Below are 24,196 nucleotides of genomic sequence, written 5' to 3' on the forward strand. Positions count from 1 at the left end.
CTATTTTTATTTTTATTTCATTTATTCTTAAATATTTCTCCACATTACCCATTCGGGCCAATTAAAAAACAAAAAAGTACCAAACAAAGTCATTTATCCATCTTCAAAAGTGTGATTAAGAGCCAGCATCCTGTGACATCATGGACTTTAGGGCAACATACCCATTTTTGTAATGCTTCCCATTCCCATTAACCGAACTCAGAAAAAAATTCCTGCAAAAAGAAAATTAAAAATAAAAACCAATGCTGCTTCTTTCACTTAACGCAGCGAGCTCCTATCTCCGTTAACGATAAATCCTAATTCAAACGCTCTGAAGAAAAACCGCAAACCCACCCCCCCCCCCCCCCCCCCCGACAAATCCTGATTCAAACACTCTCGACGTAAAAACCCAAAACCGCCCAAAAACCCTTATGAAACTGCCAATAAAACAAAAGAGAGAAGCCATAAAAAATGCGAAAATGTATTTTCCATGGCGAAGTAGCCAAACCCACAGCTAGTAGCAAAAGCCATAATGCAGAATCTCCTGAAATCGAAATCCCGCAGTCTCTTCCTCAATTGTAAATCCTCTGTAGTTAAGCAGGCTCTTGTCTCTTTAGATTCATGCAAAACCATGAGAGAATTCAAGCAATTACAGGCCCATACAATCACCAATGGCCTTCAAAACCATCCCCTTTTATCAACCCACCTCGTAAAATTTCTCGCTACCTCAGATTCGGGCTGTTTAAGCTATGCTTTAATGGTCTTCAGGCAATTGAACTCACCTGAATTGAGAGCCTACAATACCATTATCAAAGCTCTCTCATTAAGCTCAGACCCAATTCAAGCTATCTCATTTTATCATGAGATGGTGCTGAAAGGGGTTCACCCAAATAACTTCACCTTCCCTCCATTGGTAGCTTCCTGTGCGAAAGTCACCGCTATTAATGAAGGTGAGAAGTGCCATACTGAAGTTGTCAAGCGAGGTTTTGATCAAGTAATCTTTGTGGCCAATTCTCTTGTTCATATGTATGCTTGTTTTAAGCTCATAAGTTATGCGCGGCAAGTTTTTTATGAAATGGTGGAGAGAGATTTCGTTTCTTGGAACTCCATGATTAATGGGCATATTTTGTTGGGCGATATAATGAATGCGCGAAAATTGTTTGATGAGATGCCTGAGAGAAACCAAATTTCGTGGAATGTTATGATCGGTGGTTATGCTCGAAGTGGGTCTCCAGGCCATGGTTTGAAGCTCTTTAGAGAAATGCAAAAGAAGGGAATTAAGGGCACAATTACTACTATGGTCAGTATTTTGAATGCATGTGCTAAGTCGGCGAGGCTTTTAGAGGGGCGATCAGTGCATTGTTACATAATTCGTAGCAGCTCAATGGATTCAGGAGTGATTCTTGAAACTGCTCTGGTTGACATGTATTGTAAATGTGGAAAGCTGGATTCGGCTAAAAGAGTTTTCTATGAAATGCCTGAGAGAAACTTGGTTTCATGGAATGCTATGATCTTTGGGCAAGCAATTTGTGGCGACTATAAAGAGGCCTTGGCATTATTTGATTCCATGGAGCTTCATTCTATTGAGCCTGATGAGGTAAGCTATGTGGGTGTGTTGTGTGCATGTGCTAGAGGGGTTGCACTGTTAGAGGGAAGGCGATACTTTGATCAAATGAATAGAATTCATGGGATAAAGCCTAGTTTTGCGCATTATTGGTGTATGGCCAATCTTTATAGAAATGCAGATTTAGTTATGGAGGGGGAGGAGCTCATCAAGAGCATGCCTTCTACTAGCCCAGAGTCTTCGGTATGGGGAAACTTGTTATTGTTCTCTAGGTTTACTGCAGATCTTAGCTTAGGTGAACAAATAGCTAGGCGTCTAGTTGAATTGGAGCCATACAACGGGGCCCGATACATGTTATTATGGAACTTGTATGCAGTTTCCGGGAAATGGGAGGAGGTTGCGAAGGTGCGGGAGATGATGGAGGAGAGGGGGTTGAGAAGAATGCCAGGATGTAGCTTAGTGGATTTGAATGGCATTGTTCATGAGTTTGAGGCTGGTGATAAATCACAACCCGAAATGGAGAGGGTATATGCTATAATGGATGAAGTGGCCAGGTGTTTTAAATTGGCACAAGATTCACCAGAGTCCGCGGAGATGTGACTCAGTTGAGCCATGCTTAAGAGAAACTATCAATTTGGTGGAGCACTTGCTTCCATAAAAGATTCTGGCAGTGGCGATTTTTAATGTGTTGATTAATGGAAAACTTGATTTTGTGCCATTGCATCCTTCGAAAAATTCTCAAAACCTTTGTGGATGAATGGAAAACTGCAATTTCTTAGGTCTTTTTGGTAATTGAGTTTTAACCAATTGGAGGCATGACTGCCCCTAGAGCTTTTTGTTTTTGCAGGTGAGCTTGTTCACAGATGGTCATCATTGTTTTCATGTAGACATGTACTATTATTTACAGGGAAATTTTCTCTTCACCACTTTTTCATTGAGAGAAGGAAAAGATTTTGTTGGCTTTTCTTAATTTCATGTACTATTATTTATAGGGAAATTTTCTCTTCACCACTTTTTCATTGAGAGAAGGAAAATATTTTGATGGTTTTTCTTAATGCAAATTTGAAGGAAAAAAACATGAAAAGTAAGTGGAATCAGAATGACAAGGAAGATCAGTTATGCAAAATTTGAAGGAAAAAAACATGAAAAGAAGTGGAATCAGAATAAAAAGGAAGATCGGTTCTCATGGCTTTATATACAGATGAGAAACTAGAAAAATTGTTAGGTTTGATTCATTCTTTAATTTCATTTAAATATTCCTAGACTCTCTTGAGTTCTAGGACCTTACAGGTTTATGATCAGATGACCGATGCCTCATTGTATCTTGCTATAGCTAAAATTGCAATGTATAATGCATTTGAATACAATGAAGTTCCTATTTGATCTCCATTATTACCAGATTTCAGATGTGGATCTCTCTCACACACATGCACGTGCACACACAAAGCAATTTTTTCTCCTTTAGTCAATAATATTTCACTTCTTTCCCAACTTTTTTTCTCCTTTGGTGAATTTCAAAAGTTTGTGGATTTAGTTTTGTGGAATGGGAAACCAGTGTAGTTACACCATGTGAGTGCTTATACCTCTCTCCAATGTTGCTGCGAAAGTTAAGAAGAGAAAACAAACCCAATCCACAAAAATAACATGGGAAAGTATAGAATGAGAACATTTTCCTTTGGTACAAGGTGAGATATTAATCTTGACCATTGAATGTGCAATTGGGTGGTTGCAATTATTCCATTGACCGAGCTTAAGCATCAAAAGAAATTTTTTCGAACTTTATGATATATCCAAACTATCAAACTTCATATTGGATGGTTGTAAGTAATTGTGACCACCTTGCATCAAAAGTAATTGGTCTCATTGTGTACAATCCCAAATAACATTATATAGGATAAATACAGTGAGAAGTAATGCTCAATTAGAACTAAAAGATTTGAAGGACAGCTCATCAAACTTGGGCATCACAAGGTTAAGGTGAGTACAGAGGATAGTCGAAGGATCAAAAGAGTAAGAATGTAAATCCTAAAGCCTCCCCTATGTACAAAAAGACTATTCCCGCTAAAAGGGTTTGTAACTTCTTGATTTGTAATTTGAGGAGGTCACCAATTGAAATTTGAGGGACAAGAGTGAGTACGAGTTTGTTGTATAAAACATAAATGGTCTCTATGCTTTTCTAATTTTTATACAAGGAAGTTATAGTTACTATTGTCCCTCTTATTTCAAATTAAGTGATTGTAAGAATGTTATTGACTAGAATCTAAGTTTAAAGAAAAAAATCTCGCACTTTGTGAGCCAACCCAAGCCATCTAAATTGTCATCCAATCGCTAGGATGAAATTTGACTTTCTTATAATGACGATAAATGGTCTCACAATATACAATCCTATCATATATATATATATATATATGGTCTCTTTGTATACTATAAGACTATTTATCATTGTTATAAGGAGGTTATAATTACTCATGGCCATTAGATGACAAATTGGATGGTTGAGGTGAGTCATGAAGTTTGAGATTTCTCTTTTTTTTTTTGTTTTTTAACTTTGAGTCTAGTTAATGACACTCTTGTAACCGCCTAATCTAAAATATAAGGAACATGATTGATTGTGGTTTCCTTATATCAATAATAAAAATAGTCTTTTTGTATACTTTTCCTTTATGTATGGTTGGATTCTTTACTGGATGCAATTTTTATATGCCTTGAGCTTTATGAAAACAAACTAAAGCTTCTCTTGAAATCCTCGTCCGAAGTATTTTAAGCATTGGAAACTTTCATGATGGCTTTAAAATCTATTTCCATCACTAATTGAAAAAATTGAAGTTCAAAAAATAGTATAGAGCTTGCGATATGTGAACACTTATTTTTTGTGCAAAATAGGGGCTCTAGATGGGGTGTTATAATGAAATCCCAATATTTTTCAGCTGAGATAATCGAGTTGAACGTGTTTCCATGGGATCTATATTTTGAATTTGAGATGAGGCGTTACTTATTTTGATAGGGCTGCAGCCCTATCAAAACATTTCCTTCTTTATTTTAACTCACCAGAAAAACGGAGGCTCATGCACCATTTGGCCGTCCAGATCATTCCCACCCATGAAATAACGGTGGAGATTCTCTTAGTTCACATGATTCACCATTTGGCCGTCCAGATCACATTCCCACCCATGAAATAACGGTGGAGCTTCTCTGAGCTAACTTGATTCCAATATACCCAGCTCATTGGAAAAGTCCGCATGGAGGACCTCTTTGTCAAATTAGAAAGAAGTAAGGCGTTTTCAGTCATTATGCCATACAAATGGTGCCCTTCCATTACTCTCACCTGGTAATAGGGGGGGCAGACTGAGGAGAGCATCAACTGAGAAGAGGAAAGAGAAGAAGGTCGAAGGAGATCGGGCCATGGCGTACGCTTCGCGTTTCCTGTGCCATTCCAGAAAGGTACTTCGACAAGGTTTTGAATTTAGGGTTAGGGTTGCGCTGCAAGATTAGTGAAGATCCTTTCTTGCGTCCCCTTTTGACTGCTTTTAAAAGGATTGATTATCTTCGGAGAAGTTTCATTTTGCAAAAAAATTATGTATTTGAGTTGGGTTTTTGGTCTGTTTCTTGATTGGTCGACGGATTCGTGAGCATTTCTTATGCAACGGAAGGTTTTGAATGATCAGTTGTTTTCTAGGGTTTTGTGCTATTTTATCAGGATCGTATGCATTGGATATGTTTTTATCACTGATATTATTTGTTTTAGCTGCATTCAGGGTCTATTGCTTTTACTGCATTCCTGATGCAATCTTAACTTTGGAATGATCAAATTCTTATCAACGATTCAGGCATGGCGGTCTTTCTTCTTTTTAAAATGGAAAAAGTATTCGTCCGTTTTATCATTGTAAAAATAAAAATGAAATTGAATTTCGAGGTATGCGGACTTCAGTTATTCTTAAGGATCTTCATGACCTGTTATTTTTTGATGTCAAAATGTTGCTTTTTATTTCATTGTATTCAAAGTTGGAGGTTTTGCAATTGAATATTTTAAATGATAATATTTTGTGGAAATGATAATGGATGGTATAACTGTTTACCTGCCTACTAAATAAAATCTACGCTGTTACACTTTATGCTAACTTTATCCATTCTGAGTTGGATTGGATCTAGATAAACGAAATCGATGTTCATTACCTAAGAGAAGTCATCTTCCTTTCTGATTTCTTATGTTCTTCATGATTTTCATTATAAGTGTCAGTTGTTGACTACAACTGAATTGATATTTTTTTCGCTTTTCCAGTTATGTGCAGGTCAGAAATTATTTCAAATGGTGCCTGCTGTTCCTGTTCGTTATTTTTCAAACGAAGCTCCTCCTCGCCCAGTCCTCAAGGGTGACGGTGAGTCAAGATATCCTCAATACTTAGAATATGGATTCATTAAATTCTTAGGAGTGAGAATTATTAGGCAAAAATGAAGACTAAGAACATTCTGTGATGTTATAATAATCTGGTAATGTAAATAGAAATTATTGTTAAAATTTGTTTTTTGCAAAGCCTTCTATCTTATGAGGCGTGCTTCATAAATATGCCTTCTGTATGCTTTATATCTGTTAGTTACTATTATAAGTGGACCTATATGTCTTCTAGATCTGGGAGCCTTCTGTATTCATTTTATATCATGTCGTAGAATCTTTATAACAGTAAGTTATGAAAATAGTCCCACACAGATTTAATTCATCTTAGCTCTTGGGGGAATCCTTTTCAAGCTTTGTGCATGATCAATCATGTCAAAAGTCGTCTTGGAGTCCATAACAAGATGTTTCACGTCATTTAAGATTTGAATATTGGGAATATTACTAGAGAGCTTTGCATCTCTTCGCTTAGGTGCAAAACTGCCTAGAAATATTCTTTTTTTGCTACATGCTTGAAACTGTAGTCTTATCCCTGTCCCGTTGTTCACTCTAATGTTTATTGGAGGGGTCTAACAGCCATATTATCGTAAACCTGGTCTGAACTTCTAACCTTTTCTCATTTTTACCTCTCATGCATATAATTGATTTCTCTCTTCTGAAATCACTGTCTTATTCATGTGGATCCTATTTTTTTTTATAGAAATGTTAACTATTCATGTGGATCCCATTGCCGGGATTGTTTCCCTAATTGTTGGTGGTGGTAGGGGTTCATGACCATAATTTGATAAACTCCATTGAAGTCATAAACTGTTGCACTTCAACTAAGTGCAGGAACTTTCTCATGACAAACATCAAAGGGTTGTTCTTTACTAGGATATGTAATACATTTGAGATTATTTAATGAAATTAGGTGTTGTTAGAAGAATATATTTTGGTGCAATGGGGCGATTTTTACCATTTAGCCACTTGAACTGCAGTATATGGTTTTATTTTCTGTAAAAGAGCAAAACGACTGTTATAAGAGTCCTTATCCTTTGGTAGACAACTTTTTTTTGCACATTGAATTGTATTCAGGAATTATTGTCTGAATATTGATATATTTATATTCCTATAATGGAAGAGATGTTGAAGAACATATTTTACGAGGTTAAGAACAAATTTGAGACGGCCATCGGTGTTCTTCGAAAGGAAAAGATCACCATAGATCCAGATGATCCTGCTGCAGTAGCTCATTATGCAAAGGTCATGAAAATTGTAAGAGAAAAGTAAGTTTCCTAATTTAATTTCGTTCAATTTTCATTGCAAGATTGGGATATAAAATGATTTTGTTTATAATTATTTTTGCCCTTTGGGAGGTTTGGAGGTTTCATTAATTTGGCCATCGTTGTCTCTTTGCAATCACCTTCCATTCCATCAAGACATGTGAAGATTAGCTTTTGAAATTGGACATCCTTTTAGGTTACTGCATTAGTAACCTTACATTGGTTTGTAATTATTGGGCAGCACACATGACGTTTGATAATGGTTCAATTGCTATGCGTGAGGTTTTGACTTTTGTGGATCAGAAGAAAGATATGCAATTCTTGATGTTCTTCAAAAAGTGAGATTAACTTTCTAAAATCATAAATACGTGCAAATGACTAATAATTGTTTTGGGTTACTGATTAGGCTGCAAAAATAGGAGTCCCCAACCGTGGCTTTCAAATATGAATCTCAATGACTATAGTTGAGGCCATAGTTATTGGGATCTCCTACTTTGGTAGAAGATCCCTTCTAGGATGTCGATTCTGTCGCTGCTGGAACGGATCGCTCAGGGATCTCAATTTTTAAGTTTTGGGATCTCGAACCCTACTGATAGGGATCTCGATTCCTGCTATTAGGGATCTCGATCCCAACATTAAAGACCAAGACAACAACCAAACTGATGATTTTCTTCGTTTATAGCCATCTATCAACACAACTACTTTTTGCTTGCTTTCAGTAATAAGATCCCTACTTTAAAGATTATACATGATCCTAGATTATCTTACATTGTAAGGTTGGTAATACGATCCCCAAAACTTTGGGATCAGGATCCCAAAAAGTCGGGATCAAGATCCCTAAAAGGTTGGAATCTTGATCCCTAACATGTGCATTGTACGGACGGTGTTCCCTACCATAGCGATCTTCTAGCATTTCACGATCCCTCGCTCCCGATCCCAACAACTATGGTTGAGGTTATTACCCCAGCGTGGTGTGAGAGAGCATTTTTAGGAAGTTGTACCTCTCGAGTTATCTAGAAAAAAGAATGGGTTTGGAGCTTATCCTCATTATTTTACTCGTTTGTGGCTTTTTTGGAACTGAAGATGATGGAAATTGTGTTACTCAAGATTGGAAAACATCATTGGTATTTGAATGCAAGGTCCACAATCTCATAAGATGGTTTTTCAGGAGTTTGAGCTCTCATGCAATTGGAGTATCAATATAACAATTTTTCATTTGTGTTAAGTTCTTTAGGATTCTTCTCAAGCATGGCAAAGCCAATTTAATATGCAAACATGCTGCTGTATACCATTTCCATTGGTCTGAATTGGCCATTATACATGGAGAGGCCTCGTTAAGGTGTTCTAGATGCCGATGGGATGTTATCAGCTCTGCTGGATTGCATATGTGGATAATAGTTAAGGGAACTGTGGGTGGAGGGTATCGTTCTCGCACTGGAACCTCGATTTCACGGTTCCTCCTAGGGATTTCGTAGGGATCCCGAATTTCCATTTTTGGAATCTCACTCCCAAAATCTCGAGATCTCGATCTCAAAATTTTAGTATCTCGTTCCCAAAATTTTGGTATCTCTTTCCAAAAAATTTGGTTTCTCGCTCCCAAATAAAAGGGATCACGATCCAACCATTAGGGCATTCCAGTACTATTGCGAAATAAATCCCTACTCCCATCAACTATGGTACAAGGTTTTGGTAAAGTATATTCTTGGGATTCATATATGTGGAATCTACTTTAAAAAAGCAGACGAATCCAGTTCCATTTGAAAATAGATCCCTGAACCCATCAACCATGGTCCAAGGTTTTGATACATTAATTAGGAATCATAGGTTCTATGATGTTAAAAATTTAAAATCCAAACCATTATTCTTAATTTGTCTAAAAAGTTCGACTTAGGTCAAAAAAAAATATAGGCCCCTTGAATCGAACACTGAAAAAAAAATTAATTTTAAAAAGCCGACTTGTAGAGAGTAGGGGTCACTTAATAAGGGTTTCCCTGGTAAATGACAGTTGTGGACCTTGGGGACAATCATGGACCTTGATTCCAATACTTGACCTTTCTCAAATATTAGAACAAGAGGAACCCTGTACCATGACAAACATAAACCTTGATCCCTTATCCAAGGGAACTTGTATTAGCTCTACCTGACTATCTCGTTTTATGAATAGTGGAGCTTCGGTTCTTGCCAGTCAAAACCACGAATCCATTGTCGTGGTTTCTCGCTTCCAAAAACCTACAGATCTCGTTCTCTTAAACAAGGGAACCCGTACAAGCTCTAGTTGACAACCTCGTTTAGAGTATAGTGGAGCTTAGATGCTAGCCAGTCAGAACCTCGAATACATCTATATGGGATCTCGCTCCTTCTCTTGTTCATTGTACGAACGCCGATCCCAAGCCTAGGGAACTTCTGCTATAGGGCGGTTCGGTGATTCCCAAACCGATCCCTCCCGATTCCACTCCCGTCTCTAATAACGATGATGTGGATTGATTTGCTTATCTTCCCTTTTATGATTCTTGTGTGCAACTCTTTTGTTACTATGTGCTTGTGTTTGGAAAGATCGTGTAATTTAAGCTTATAAAAGCTTTTTATTATGCTGTATTCAGTGCAAACAATATTACCTGAACCATTTCTTGTTTAAAAGCTCAACTATTATTTGTAGCAGCTAGAAGCCACACTTGTCATCATTTGTAGATGCTATAACAAATTAGACTAAAAATATTCATGAAACATTTAAATTTATATTTCATTTCACATATTGATTTTATTTTCTAATGTATTGTTCTTTAGTTTAAGATTTCATACATTTGTAGCTTGTATTATTTCTTATAGAATTTAATTTGTATGGAATATTAATCTATCATTTTTACTTTTTTATTTAATTTTAAAGTTGTTAAGTTGTACATCTATTTGAATTTTTTCTAATTTTTATTTGATTCGCCTAGTTATTCTCTCTAGTTTAATTTTGTTAAAAATATTTAATACAATTTAATTTTTTTTATCTTTCCATTTTATTTGGGTACTCTAATTTCTTCTCTTTATTTATATCTTCTTGGAAAATGGATTTTGATTAGTAAAGTTGAGCCCTCAGAAGGAAGATATATATGACTTTGATCATGAGTTGTAGGACGCGTCGTGGGACATGTAGTTCATAGGCTTCATAGTAAATATCTTAGTTTGTTGTTCTGTGTCGGTAAACTGGTATAGGCAGTGGTTTAAAAAACGGATCGGTGCCCCTGATCGGGCACCTCAAAAAACCATCCAGATCGGTGAACCGGCGTTTCGGATTGGGAATCGGTCGGATTAAGCCTTAAAAAAAATCCAAAAAAATTATGAAAAATCATTATAAATGTTGTTTTTTAGGAATCCAATAAGAAATGAGGGTACTACATTAAGAACTTTCATTTTTTTCATCAACATGCGAATATTGAGATGTTCTTTTCCTGTATGAATAAATTTAAAATTTGTCTTATATTATCATCTAATTTTTTTTAAAAAATTATTTACAGCTATAAAAAAAAAAAATATAATTTATAATATAAATAAATAAACAAATAAAATACAAGATTTGGTTATCAGTGTATAATTATTAATAACAAACAAAGGTATGACCTTTACAAATAAATAAATCTACAAAAGTATAGAATTTAGAAACATAAATTTGTTATTATATTATAATAAAATTAGAAAAATATATAACTATCGTACTTGCAATGTGGGATAATTGACAAACCAACTTTAAAATAGATTTTAAAGTGGTTTGGGCTAGTGTTATTTTTTTTATTTTAAAATGTCCCATAAACTAGTAGTTTTTTTAATGGTCAATAAACTAGTATTAATATTATTTTTTGTTGTTCTAATATTCTATGAGTTAGTACCAGTGGTTTAAAAATCGTCGATCCGATCTGGAATCGGACGATCCGGATCGGTATCGGCCACATCGTTCCGGTTCAAATGAAAAACGGGATCAAACCATCCGTACCATTTTATTAATATAAAAACATTAACCATCCCCCGAATGGACATCAAGAACCGTGATTGCTAACGTCAGCCGTAGCATCACACATATTACGCGTCCTTGACATGCACGTGGCCCTAGCATCAACCTACTCGCTGTTTGTAAATGCTTTGCAATTGCTTATATACGCTTTCTTTGTCCCACATCACTTCGATGTGGGCTATTTCTATAGCCCAACGTTGCTGCAAAAGCGTGCACTTTATTTTAAACAATAGTGACAATTTGTTCCAAATTATATATGGTGTTTGTATTAGGTAGGGATAGGTGGGTTCTATAAATAAATCTCTCTCTCTCATATAAGGACAAATGAAATGGTCTATAGTTATTTTTAAGATTAATTATATTTATATTTATTTTTATAATATACAAACATAAAGTACATATAATTAATCTTTAATTGTATATAATTACAAAAATAAAATTCCATATAATAATTTACAAAAATTAACATAATTATATGAAATTATTTTACTAGCTCATAGGATATTAAAAGAAACAACAATGAAATACTAATATTGGTTTTTTGATCATTAAAAAAAATACTCGTATATGAGATATTTTAAGAGCGAAAAATAACACTAGCTTATACCGCTTTAGAATTTATTTCAGGTTCCTTTATCAATTATCGCACATTGCAAATATGAATTTCTTTATTTATTTTCCTAATTTTATTCAAATTAGATTGGGAGTTTATGTTACTAAATTCTATATTTATATCAACACTAATTATTATACATTGGATTTATTTATTTGTGAGGGTCATACGCTTGTTTTTTAATCACATTTATTATAATATTGTAACTAATAATTATACTAATTACAATGATAATCAAATCTTATATTTTATATATTAATTTATTTACATTAGAAATTATGCAATATATTATTTTTTGTTGTAGTTGTAAATTAGATGATATTATAAGACGAATTTCAAATTTATTCTTATTTGTATAGTAAGATGATCATAAAATAATAAAATACATACCAATAATTCTAATTTCAATGTATAATATTGTATTTAGTTAGGTTCTAATAAATGTTTGATGAGAATCTTCACACAGGAAGAGAACATCTCAATATTCACATATTGATGCAAAAAAATAAAAAGTTATTGATGTAGTACCCTCATTTCTTGTTGGATTCCTAAAAAACAACATTTATAATGATTGTTAATAATCTTTTAAAATTTTTTTAAGGTCGAATTCGACCGATTCGAGATTTTGGTGGCCATTTTTCCATCGATTTAATCCATTCTTACTGTAGTCCATATATGATTATATACTTCATCCATGACAATTCTATAATTTTTCTTTTGTGTGATGTAAATTTGATAGTTAACATAAGTTCATACAGGGAAAGAACATCTCAATATTCACATATTGATAAAAAAAAATGAAAGTTAATAATGTAGTACCCCCATTTCTTATTAGATTCCTTAAAAACAATATTTATAATGAATTTTAATAATTTGTTTGGATTTTTTTTAAGGCTTAATCCGATCGGTTCGGTCTATCCTCGATCCGGATCACCGATCACCGATCCGGATGAGTTTTTGGGGTGCCCGATCTGAGCCACCGATCCTTTTTTAAACCACTAGTTAGTACTATTTTTTTCTTTTTAATCTCGATTAACCAATAACTTAATGGCTAATATCTAATAAAAGGGTTATTGTTTATAGCAAAAAGCTTAATTTAATTTTAACAATAGACGTTAATACAATAGAGTGAATAGGCAAAAAACATTTGCCCCACATGGAAAGAGGCGTGCAACTTGAGTTATCAAGGGCATGGTGCAAAGCTATATATGGCAAGGCCACCTGGCATAAAAGACAGCAGACATGCAAGAAAATGTCAGCGTTGTCAGTTTGTTCACATGTAACGATGCCAAAAAAGCTAGTGTGCAAAAAAAACCAGGATTTAAAAAAAAAAAAATAGAACCGCCTAGTAATATCGATACCCGGTGTTTAAAAAATTGCAGATCCGATCCAAAATCGGACGATCCGGATCGGGTATCGGTGATACCGCTCCAGATCAAGTATCGGTAATACTAAGCAGTTCCATATATTTTTTTTTTTTTGAAATCCGGGTTTTTTTTGCACACCTGACTTTTTTGCCATCGTTACACGCGAAAAAAACTAACAACGCTGACATTTTCTTGCATGTCCTCCGTCTTTTACATCAGGTGGCCTTGCCACATATAGCTTTGCACCATGCCCTTGATAACTCAAGTTGCACGCCTTGTGCCGTGCGTTTGATAAGGTGACTTGTGCCATGTGTTTTATACGGTGAAGTGCTCCTTCATTGTTTCGATGCGGGGCAAATGTTTTTTGCCTATTCACTCAACGTCTATATTTAAAATTAAATTAAGCTTTTTGCTATAAACAATAACCCTGTTATTAGATATTGGTTAATAGAGATTAAAAAGAAAAAAATAGTACTAACTCATAGAATATTAGAACAACAAAAAATAATATTAATACTAGTTTATTGACTATTAAAAAAATTACTAGTTTATGGGACATTTAAAAAAAAAAAAAAAGAACACTAGCCGAAACCACTTTAAAATCTATTTTAACGTTGCTTTGTCAATTATCCTGCATTGTAAGTATGATAGTTATATATTTTTCTAATTTTATTATAATATAATTACAAATTTACGTTTCTAAATTCTATACTTTTGTAGATTTATTTATTTGTAAGGGTCACACCTTTGTTTATTATTAATAATTTTACATTGATAACCAAATCTTGTATTTTATTTGTTTATTTATTTACATTATAAATTATAGAATGTATTATTTTTATTATAGCTGTAAATAATTTTTTTTTAAAAATTAGATGATATTATAAGACATATTTTAAATTTATTCATACAGGGAAAGAGCATCTCAATATTCGCATATTGATGAAAAAAATGAAAGTTCTTAATGTAGTACCCCAATTTCTTATTGGATTCCTAAAAAGCAACATTTATAATGATTTTTAATAATTTTTTTGGATTTTTTTTAAGGCCTAATCTGACCGATTCCCTATCCGAAACTCCGATTCACCAATCCGGATGGGTTTTTGAGGTGCCCGATCCGGGGCACCGGTCTGTTTTTTAAACCACTAGTTTTACCCATCTATTACATGTCATTATTTGCTATTCCAGCTTCAGTTGTAAAAAATATCAAGAAACTGATGAGGATTTTTCTCTGGAGTGGGTCTTCAGAAAGACACAAATTCCATTGCTGAGGTCAAAGGTATGTCGGCATACAAGCAAAGGAATTTGTGGATTAGAAATATAATGGTGATGCACAAGGATCTTATATGTTGGTAGCATTTTGGTATGCACCTGAACATGTGGAAACAAGTTTTCAAAAGGAATTATGGAATGGATAATTTAGTTCTTGTATATAGGGCCAAAGGGAGGTCTTCAGGGATATGTATTGGAGAAACATTCATCGAGTGAGTGGTTACGCAAGACTGTTGGGAAGTATGGGAGAATATTGGTTTTCACTTGATCTGCAACTGGGGAGTCAGACATTTAAAGAAGAATACTGAGAACCTTCACCCTGGTTCAGAGACCAAACTTGACAGTGGCTGAGGTTGTGGATGACATAGGCCAACAAGCCATATCAATTCCACCACTTTGACAAGCCTCAGTGGAGTAAAAGATTGAAGCATTCAATCATCTATAATTTTAGTCACGCATTTTCTACTTCATGCCTAGGAGAGTATAAGATGGTCTGGGTCCCTGAAAGTACAGGATAATTCTCAGTGAGATCCATGTATAAAGTTCTGACTTGGAGCATAGAAGATATTTCTGCTGTCCATAGAGTGGCATCCTAACCCACCTAAGATGCAGGAGTTTAACCAGCTTGCAAGACATAGCATGTTGACCAAGGACAACTTGGCAAAGATATGTTTTCCAATCCCCAATAATTTCTAGTATTTTAAGCAGAAAGAAGATGCCATAAGGAACCTGTTTTTGCGTTGTCCTTTTGTAACACTTGGGCTTTTGTACTTCATCTCTTTGGTATATCTTGGTGGTGCTGACCTCTGTTGAAGTTCTGTTATTGTGGTGATACTTCCCTCCACTGCCAAAGAGGAGTTGATTCTATGGAGATTGACTCTAGTGGCTGTAACTTCGCTCACTTGGTTGACGAGGATTTCTTTTTTGAAGAAAACTTTTGGTTGAAGTGAAATTATAGATGCTTTAATGACAAAAGAGGAGTAAATTGGTGAAGGAACATATCTGGTCTGCAGGGGTCTCATGGGCTAGAGTTAGAAGGGAGTTTGTATAGTCACAAACTTTGAAAAACAGTTGCATGCAATTGCACACAGTCTAATGAAACTGATAGTTTAGTGAGAGAGTGTCTAAACTTAATTTATGTGGTGACTGCTTGGAAATCTCTAGGTAGTGTCTGTTTGTATATAAAGTCCATTTTATAAAGAAATAAAGAGATCTTGCTTGCGTTACTCAAAGGGATGTGCAAGAGAGGATGCCAGAGTTTAAAAACTTGGTGGGTTTGATTCAAACTTGCCCGAGTCACTTGGAAGTTGGAACCCGCTGCCTACTAATTCTGTATGAGCTAGACTAGGATGATTTGTGTCCATTGAGTGTACTTAAGTCCTTCCAAATCTTCAAAAAATTGGTGAATGTTCTTTAAAAGTATGGTTTTCTACAGACAAGACTCGATGAGTCGACTTGGGATTCACACTGAGAAGTGGCCAAGTCCTGGGGTGAGTCCAAGGTTTAAAATCTGGAGGACAGACCATGGTTGTTAGAAGCGGGCGTGTTCTTGGAAGGTTTCAGGAATCGAAAGTGGCTTTCGTAAGAGGCTAAAAGCTTCATATGGTAGGAATCTCTATTGGTAAAATGCACCTCATGAATCGAGATTCCCACCTTTTGGGAATCGCTCTCCCAGCCACTTGGAGCTGCACAAGTTATTATGAAGGAACATGTTCCATAAGGCAAAAGGTTCGAGGTTCTAGAGCATCTGTAACCAACAATCCCTTAGTATTGGAATTGATGTATTGAGTATGCTTTGCCAGGGTTCCACTAGTATTGAAGTCGAGGTCCTCAACTGCCCTAAACTAGGTTTGCCCTGGTATGGGAATCAACGTATCAAGTCCCCTTAATCACGGTTCCCACAAGTATTGGAATGAAGGTCATCAAGTGCCATTAATTAGAGTTCCTTACATACTAGAGTTAAGGTTTACTGGAATTTCTATATTGAAGAAAGAAAGTAAAATTATTTGATTTATTAAAAATGATATTAAAAGATAAGACATGTATTGGTTTAAGACTTTAGGAATGATCCTAAGTAGAGTTTCTAGACACCCATATTGATGTTAAGTTATATATTAATTAATAATAAATTTTAAAGAATGAATGCTTCATATAATGTTTAAAAGTTTCAAGAATTCCATAAATTTGTTTCAATCATTCTACTAGTAAGGGAATAATGAAGTTTACCTTGTTTCAAATAATACTTAAAATATTTCCGTGCATTCTGTAATTTTTTTTTGCAATTATTCTACCACTAGGGAATAATGAAGCTTACCTTGAACCCTAGACTTGCTAAAGCTTGTTAGCCTGCTCCTCTAGGGAATTCGTGTTTGGATTCCAAATAACTCAGATCAATATTCTTAAAAAGTGGAAGCAAGATTCCGTGTTGATCAAATCACAGTTTGGTGAACCTATGAACCCTGGGAGTTGATGTTGTGGAATCTGGATTCCAAAAAATGTATTCTATGAAGATTCATTGATCGAAGCTCCGAAGCAAGATCGCACACCAAAATCTCCACCTGGGGGAAAGATTCTGGTAACTATGGGATTGATTCTTTTGATTAATGAATTTTTATTAACAAAAAAGTATAGATATGACTTTTTGGTGCCCTTTATCATAAGATATAAACAATAATTGACAGATATTTTTAAGGAGAGAGTTAAGGACTCAGCATGTATGTGAGAGTTTAGAAACAGAGAGAAAGAGAGTGAGTTTAGGAAAAAGGGAGGGAAGATTTTGGATTTTCAGTTATTTTAGGACTGACTATTAATGCTTTTTTTTACAACCATTTTCTTTGCAGGGCAGATCTATTTTCGGAGTCCCAAAGGATTAATTATACCATTCAAACAAGAACCCAAGGTATTCCAGATGCACGGACATATCTATTGACATTGCAGGAGATACGAATCAAGTAGGTACCATGTACTTAAGTTTGTTCTTACGCTTCCCAATTTTATGAGTGCTGCCCTTTTGATAATCTGCTCATTTATGGTGTTTTTAGAACTCCCCTTGTTTTAATGAAATCCTTCTGGTTCTATGTGAATGCATTCTCGATTTTGGTTGACATCCCTGTTACTTGATTGTTACCTTTTTGGTGGTTTATGGAACATTTGAAGTATTGATTAAATCCCTCGATCATTTCAAGTGTTAAAACAATTTGTGTTTAGTTGTATTTGTCCATAAAAAATCATTTTGCAGTTCCTGTGGTGGAAATCTACCTCCACAGCCTGATCTTGCACTGACTAATGGACTACATGACCATAATCAGATGATTTCAGAAGTTGCTTTTACTATTGGGAAAGGTTTCTATACTTCACCTACCATCCAGCCGTCCAATTTTGATCAAGAGAGCCACTCACCAGTTGATCTTAGATCCGACGTCTCAAAGTATTTTATTTTTAGTTTTTTTATACAAAATGTATGAATATGAAATTTAGTACGTGCCATCTTCTCATTGGGGGGCACCTATAAAAAATATTAGAAATAATTTTTCGATAAAATATAATGACCAAAATACCTCTTCAAATTTTCAGGGGTATTTTGGTCATTTTATTTTATTGGAAATATTTTTTTAATATTTTTCGCTAGTGCGAGTTTAATAGAGGATTGGACGTCCAAAATTTGGTGTCAAAATAGTTTATAGAAAAAAAATAAAAAATAAAATAGTGTAGAAAGGACATTGTGATTGGGGCAATCTTAACCTTCTGTTCAGAATGGACGGTTGGATAAGGGGAAGTATATAAGTTTTATGTTGTAGGGGAACTATAGAAAGCTTGCCTTTTACTATTTATTATAGTTTAGTTGTTTTGGGTAGGTAATCAAGTCTATTTTTTTTGTAATTTTCAAATGTCTGAAACAGTTAACTTCATCAATAAATAAATAAATAAATTTCAAATGTCTGAATCTGGTTCACATTGTTTGCTCTTCCATACTTGTTGTGGACCAAACATCTTAATTTACTTGTACCCAAACATTTGTTTTTCATGGAGAAGTTAGCATTATTGAAAATTACTGAAGTACAAATGAGAAGGTCATTGCACGATGCCTAGGTGGCATCTCTCCAACATAGGCCTAGTCCTGGGTAAGAAATAATGCATCATGGTTGACACTACTATTTGCCAATGCACCTGCATCGCTATTGGCATCTCGGTATAAATGACAAAATACAAACCTTTCTGGTCCTACATAGACCCGAAATCTCCACAAAATCATAGCTAAACGCCAAGGTGGAAGGCCAACTCCTCATGAACGTCTGATGACATGTCTTTGTAATGTAGGTCCCACCCAATCAACAGTGTGGTGACCAGTTGCTGGCATAGGCCAAATAAATGGAGGTACAAAGCCTAAACCTTAGGGGCTACCTGACAATGGATAGATGGTCGACTGATTTGGTTTCATCATTGGCACATGATGCACATATATTGGGGGGAGCAATTCCCTATAGGATGAATATATTGGGGATACCAAACATTCTTTTACTATGTTGGTAATATCACTGCATCTGGTTAACATTTCATAGCCCATTTCTTTATAAATGCAGGGTTATTTGCGTCCTTGAAATTTGTTGCTTCTTTATGGACTATGGAGAGCTTTTCTTTCTTGAATGTGATTTGTTACTTCTGTATGGAGGGTTTCTCTTTTTGCTTTTTCAGTGGAGGCTTTTCTGCTTCTATTCACTCTGATTTCATATGAAAATTAATTATTGTAAGTATTATCATTCCTCCAAGTTGTCCTGATGATACACCAGTAATTTTCATGATTGCTTGGCTTTAGAAACTTGCAAATATTTTAATGCATCTTCATACACCTTTTGTTAAACATTACTGATCTTCTCAATCTCATTGATGTTAGTATCAGTTTAAAAGAAATCATCTATGTGAATCAGGAGAGGCCTCACTGATGATCTTGGCGTTGAGGCAATGATGTTTGAAGCTCTGGAGAAAGTTGAGAAAGAGATTAAAAAGCCGCTCATGAGGAATGACAAGAAAGGCATGGCTCTTCTTCATGCTGAGTTTGACAAGATAAACAAGAAGTAAGTTTTTTCCCCTGCCTTGGAGCTTTTTAGTGGTATTTTATTTTCCTAAATCACCTATTTATCAGTTTACCAAGTGTATTTTAATTGATCGATCATGACTACATGATAATTATTATTGCTCAATGCAATTATTTCAAAAATCTACTCTACTCGTGTAGTAGCATGAGACACATTATTACAGGATTACAAGTAAAATTTACATAAGCTCCGTCCACTTTTCTGACATCGAAGTGTGGATTCATTTGGCCAATTAGATGATGCATTGCTTCGAAAAACCATTCTTTACCTTGTTGTGCCGCATCCTGATAAAATTGGAGCAGTTGAGGCTAAAGTTTTCTTACGAGCCAGAGCTCCAACAAGATTTTTTGTGCTTCAAAGGTCCATGATCGAAGGTGACTTCGACTGACCAAATCATGTGTCCTATTTTCTGCAGCACATTGTACCTTTACTTTACACCTTTCCTACTGCCTTATTTCTCGTCTCCTCTTATTCTACTCCTCATGGTTGTTCCCTTGCCCCCTTCTGCCCCCTTGCGCCCCCGGGGACCCCCATCTTCTTCTCTTCCTCAATTAAGAAGGTTGCATTAACAACGTATTGATGACTCACAACCTTTGAATATTACCATATGCTCCATTGTCCCTAGTTTTTTCAACTTTATTCTTTACCACATGCTGCCTCACTGTTGAGGCGTTAAGGCCTCGATTGTGACACTTATTGACAAATCTTTGCCCTTCATCATTGTCTGGGCAAAAAACAACAAATTCTATCAAGACTGGGCTGCCCTTCTCCGTCTCAATCCCCACCAGATTCGTCGATCTTCCCTGTGGAGGTCACCAGAAGAAGGCCAAATCAAGCTCAATTTTGATGGTTGTTCCTTCGGCAACCCTGATCCCGTGGGAATAGGTGGCCTCTATGGTGATCCTACAGGCACGACCCTCTTCTCCTTTTCACGCTTTATTGGTGAAATCCCAGTTCAACATGGCAGAAGCTAAAGCCTTACTTGAAGGCCTCAGAAATTTTAACCCCCTGTGAAATTCCAACATAGTGATTGAGAGTGATTCTAGTAATGTCATTTCTTGGGCCTCCAAAGCCTCACCCTGTCGGTGGATATTGGAGCACATTTGTGATGAAATCTTCCACATATTCAGGGATCTCACCATCTCCTGGCGACACATCTGGAGGGAGCAAATACAGCTGCTGACTTCCTTGCTAGGGAGGGTGCCTTCCAATTGGGTGCACCATAGGGGATTTTTTGTCACCTTAGAGACTGCCATTTTAGTTTGTTTATATAGAGCTCAATCTTCAATTGTATAGCATTTTTTGAATCCCTTTAGGGGATTGATACCATTTTTTGCACCCCTCGGGTTTTTGTACTTGGAACCTTTCTGTGGGTTCTTTTTTTTACTCATACTCATACCAATGTACCTTTCCTTTCTAGCAATATAACAATTAACATTCTCAAAAAAATATTGGTTGGTGTCTTGTAACAAATCTCACACTCACCCTTATCATCCTCTAAGATGGAATTGATTTTTTTTTTTTTGAAGGAAAGGTTAACTAAGATGGAATTGATATTCTCATTGCACAATTCATTTATATGTTGAAAGGTCAGAGCTATAGTTACCCGAATTTCGTACCAAGGTCGCAATTCCAGTTTAGAATCGTGATTCCGCGTTTCCTAGGATGAAACACGAATCTCGAAGATAGGAATTACGTTTTCGAGTTTCATGGAATGCTTTCCAGATTATTATCTGAATCTCGATTCTTGGAAGGTTGGAATCTAGATTCCATATCATAGAATATGCGATTCATAGTTGCACAACAATGCAATTCAACGTGTGTGAGACGTTGATTCCAATATTTTAGGAATTGCAAATCCATGTTGTTTGGAAGCAAGTCCCACATCATCAAAAGGCGCAGTTCTTAGATGCATCGAACAATGCTTCGATCAACATCGAATCAAGTTTTAATAACACGAAATCAAGATTCAAACGCAAATGTTGAATGAAATACGTTCATAAATTGTATGTTGCAAGAGTAGCTCCATGAACCCATTATATGTTAGCGGAGGAGTTCCAGGAACGCTTTCGTTTCATGTTGCTATTTTGTACAAGGTTAAATACCCAATATTTGGGTTTCAAGACTGTGACGTTGTGAGAACCAAAATGCCTTAATAAACTTTCGAGATGAATCCATGTACGATAATCTTTGCCAAGTTATCCAACAGATGGATTTTTAAATCACGAAGTGGGTGACAGTCCCAACTTAAGGTAAGACCTTTGGGTGGTAACCCCACCTCAAGGTAAGATGTTCATATAGGATGCTTACATTAACTAAATGCTTATTATTAATCATTTACTGTACCAAGTACTGGATTATGTGGGGCATGTTTGGTTGGTGATCAATAAAATGCTTATTAATGATCATCTACGGGGCTAAGTAAAATGCTTATCATTCATTGTCTCATTGTATATATGGTGGGGCATCAACTTAAACCCCGAAAAGAACAAAAAGAAAAAAAAAAAAGAAGGAAATGGGTTAATGCTGATCGAAAATCATGGCCACTTGCGGTCTTTGGATTTTGAGGAAAATGCAGTATCTTGGTCTTTAAAGCTATGGTATCATCCATAGTATCTATAGTTGGGTTGAGCTATGATATCATCTATATCTGTCCCCAATCATCTATGTAAAACTTGAAATCTTTTCTCACAAAATACCTCTCTTCTATACTAGAGGGGATGGGTGCACAATTCCCGAATTGTGGGAATCTATTCCCAATCAATGGGGACAATGATTCCAGTAATGTAGAAATCATGATTCCTAGTTCGTCGGATCGCGATTCTAGAAGTCATTGAATTATGTGGGGTCATATGCAAGTCCCCAAAGGTGGGAGACTCGATTCCAACATGATGGGATACATGGTTCCTATTTTATTGGATCGCAATTCCGATTATTAGGTGTGTTTTTCATTTTATGGACAATGATTCCGAGATTAGGAATCATTTGACACATGTGATTCCATGATTTTGATTCCTAAAACGAATCGGAATCATAGACGTTTCCAACAACTATAGTCAAGGCCTAATTGAAAATCTGAAATTTTGATCCTGTTTTCTGTATGAACAAATATAGAAGACCTAAGTATTGGTACAATCAGAGAGCAGACAGGATCCAAGAATCTAGATACATTTTATCTTGAAACGTCTACTGCTTGTGCTTGAAATTAATTATTATAGTTGGAAAAATCACTCTCATTATTTTCTGATTGGCTGTTAAGGGAATCTGGGGTCAAAATTCTGTGATATTTCATGACTAATGAGAGAAAATGTATGTAATATCTCATTCTGCTTACTTTTGTTAATTGTGTTGTTTTTGGATTTGAATCAGGCTTGGAATAAGGAAGGAGGATCTTCCCAAGTATGAAGAACAGTTGGAACTCAAAATCGCAAAAGCACAGCTTGAAGAGCTGAAGAAGGAAACTCTGGAAGCCATGAAAACACAGAAAAGAAGGTTCGTGCAATCCTTTTTGTGCTTGATATGATGTTAGTCACAGTAGGAAGCAAGCTATTCAATAAAATCACATTGACAGTTATTTATATCAAGGGCTTAGTTTGGCGACTAAAACTGAAATTCAGATATGAATTAGAAAGAAATGAAGATGGCATATGGGATTTATTAGTTGAAATATTTCTTATTCTTATTTCAGTGAGGAGTTCAAGAACGACGAAATTGTGGACCCGAAACAATTGGACATCAGAAACTTCCTCTGAGATTTCACTTGTTTTGAGCAAGCATTTCATGTGCAGGTCACTCTTATAACTACTGCTTTCCTGATTCAGAAGCTTTACTTGATAAGGAGCAGGAGAGTGCACTCAACCTGATTACTTTTTAAATAAATCTGGTGCTTAAAAGCCTCAGATGGATCGTATGCGGCTTCTTGATCATTTTGAAATTCATAGAATTATTTCTGTTTTCAAAGGGCATCTCTGGTTTGGGCCTGAATCTTTTTGAAATTTTACTGTTGTTGGTTTCTGGCTATAGTTTTTCTTTTATCCCATTGATGCAAAACTTGTGTGAAGAAACCCCATTTGTTTTGGAAGCCTTGAGAAATTCGAGTTCTCTCAAACTTCTGCAAGTCTCATTTGGAATCTACATGGTATAGATGAGTGGGGGAGCTTATTCATCCTTGGAACTTGTGCGACGTACTAACTGCTTTTGTGTGCGTGTGTATGCGTTCGTGAGAGAGAGAGAGAGAGAGAGAGAGAGAGAGGGGGAGGACGATTTGGAGAGGAGGAATTTGGAGATGCTGCTTGGACATATATGATGCTTTTGTATTGTGTTTTGAGTTTTGATTGGGGTCGCCTTACTGATCCAATTTCAGTTTGTATTGGACCCAACATGGGTTTCTACGAGAGGTGTGCATTTCAGGGGTGGCAATCGGTTTAGGGCAACCTGAATTGGGTCCGGGTCCAAGATTTGGACACAGCAGATTGAGTTTGGGTTCAGATCCTGCTTGGACCCCCTATCAAGTCAGGTCGGGGGTGGGCCCGACCTTGATTCAATGTCACCCAGCCGACCTGGTATAATATATTTTAAAAAATCATAAAATACAAAATACAAATTTTTTTTTTTTTTTTAATTTTTTTTGAAATTTGGTTGGATCTAGGTCCGGGTCTATGT

The 24,196-nt window shown here is 35.8% G+C and overlaps 2 protein-coding genes across 2 annotated transcripts; both read left to right on the forward strand.

Moving 5' to 3' along the window:
- The first annotated feature begins 97 nt into the window (after positions 1 to 97).
- On the forward strand, positions 98 to 2,568 carry LOC105421663 (Pentatricopeptide repeat (PPR) superfamily protein). Its single transcript, XM_011629877.3, has one exon. It carries the CDS (start codon positions 512 to 514, stop codon positions 2,141 to 2,143), a length of 1,632 nt encoding a protein of 543 aa, XP_011628179.1. The 5' UTR covers positions 98 to 511; the 3' UTR covers positions 2,144 to 2,568.
- Positions 2,569 to 4,873: 2,305 nt separating this feature from the next.
- MGP1 (MALE GAMETOPHYTE DEFECTIVE 1) lies at positions 4,874 to 23,642 on the forward strand. Its single transcript, XM_011629834.3, has 7 exons — positions 4,874 to 4,984; positions 5,823 to 5,919; positions 7,054 to 7,198; positions 17,282 to 17,392; positions 19,367 to 19,513; positions 22,904 to 23,026; positions 23,223 to 23,642. Exons 1-7 carry the CDS (start codon positions 4,946 to 4,948, stop codon positions 23,284 to 23,286), a joined length of 726 nt encoding a protein of 241 aa, XP_011628136.1. The 5' UTR covers positions 4,874 to 4,945; the 3' UTR covers positions 23,287 to 23,642.
- Positions 23,643 to 24,196: the final 554 nt, after the last annotated feature.

Source organism: Amborella trichopoda, chromosome 7, assembly GCF_054954075.1.
Source record: "Amborella trichopoda isolate Santa Cruz 75 chromosome 7, AtrichopodaSantaCruz75HAP2 v2.0, whole genome shotgun sequence".
In the NCBI taxonomy this organism is placed as follows: Eukaryota; Viridiplantae; Streptophyta; class Magnoliopsida; order Amborellales; family Amborellaceae; genus Amborella; species Amborella trichopoda.

Bases quoted from the DNA above. Each gene is read 5' to 3' on its own strand.
- LOC105421663 (XM_011629877.3), top strand. From the start codon at position 512: ATGCAGAATCTCCTGAAATCGAAATCCCGCAGTCTCTTCCTCAATTGT.
- MGP1 (XM_011629834.3), top strand. From the start codon at position 4,946: ATGGCGTACGCTTCGCGTTTCCTGTGCCATTCCAGAAAG. The intron at 4,985-5,822 runs GTACTTCGACAA...TCGCTTTTCCAG, and splicing joins TCCTGTGCCATTCCAGAAAG to TTATGTGCAGGTCAGAAATT. The intron at 17,393-19,366 runs GTAGGTACCATG...TATGTGAATCAG, and splicing joins TTGCAGGAGATACGAATCAA to GAGAGGCCTCACTGATGATC.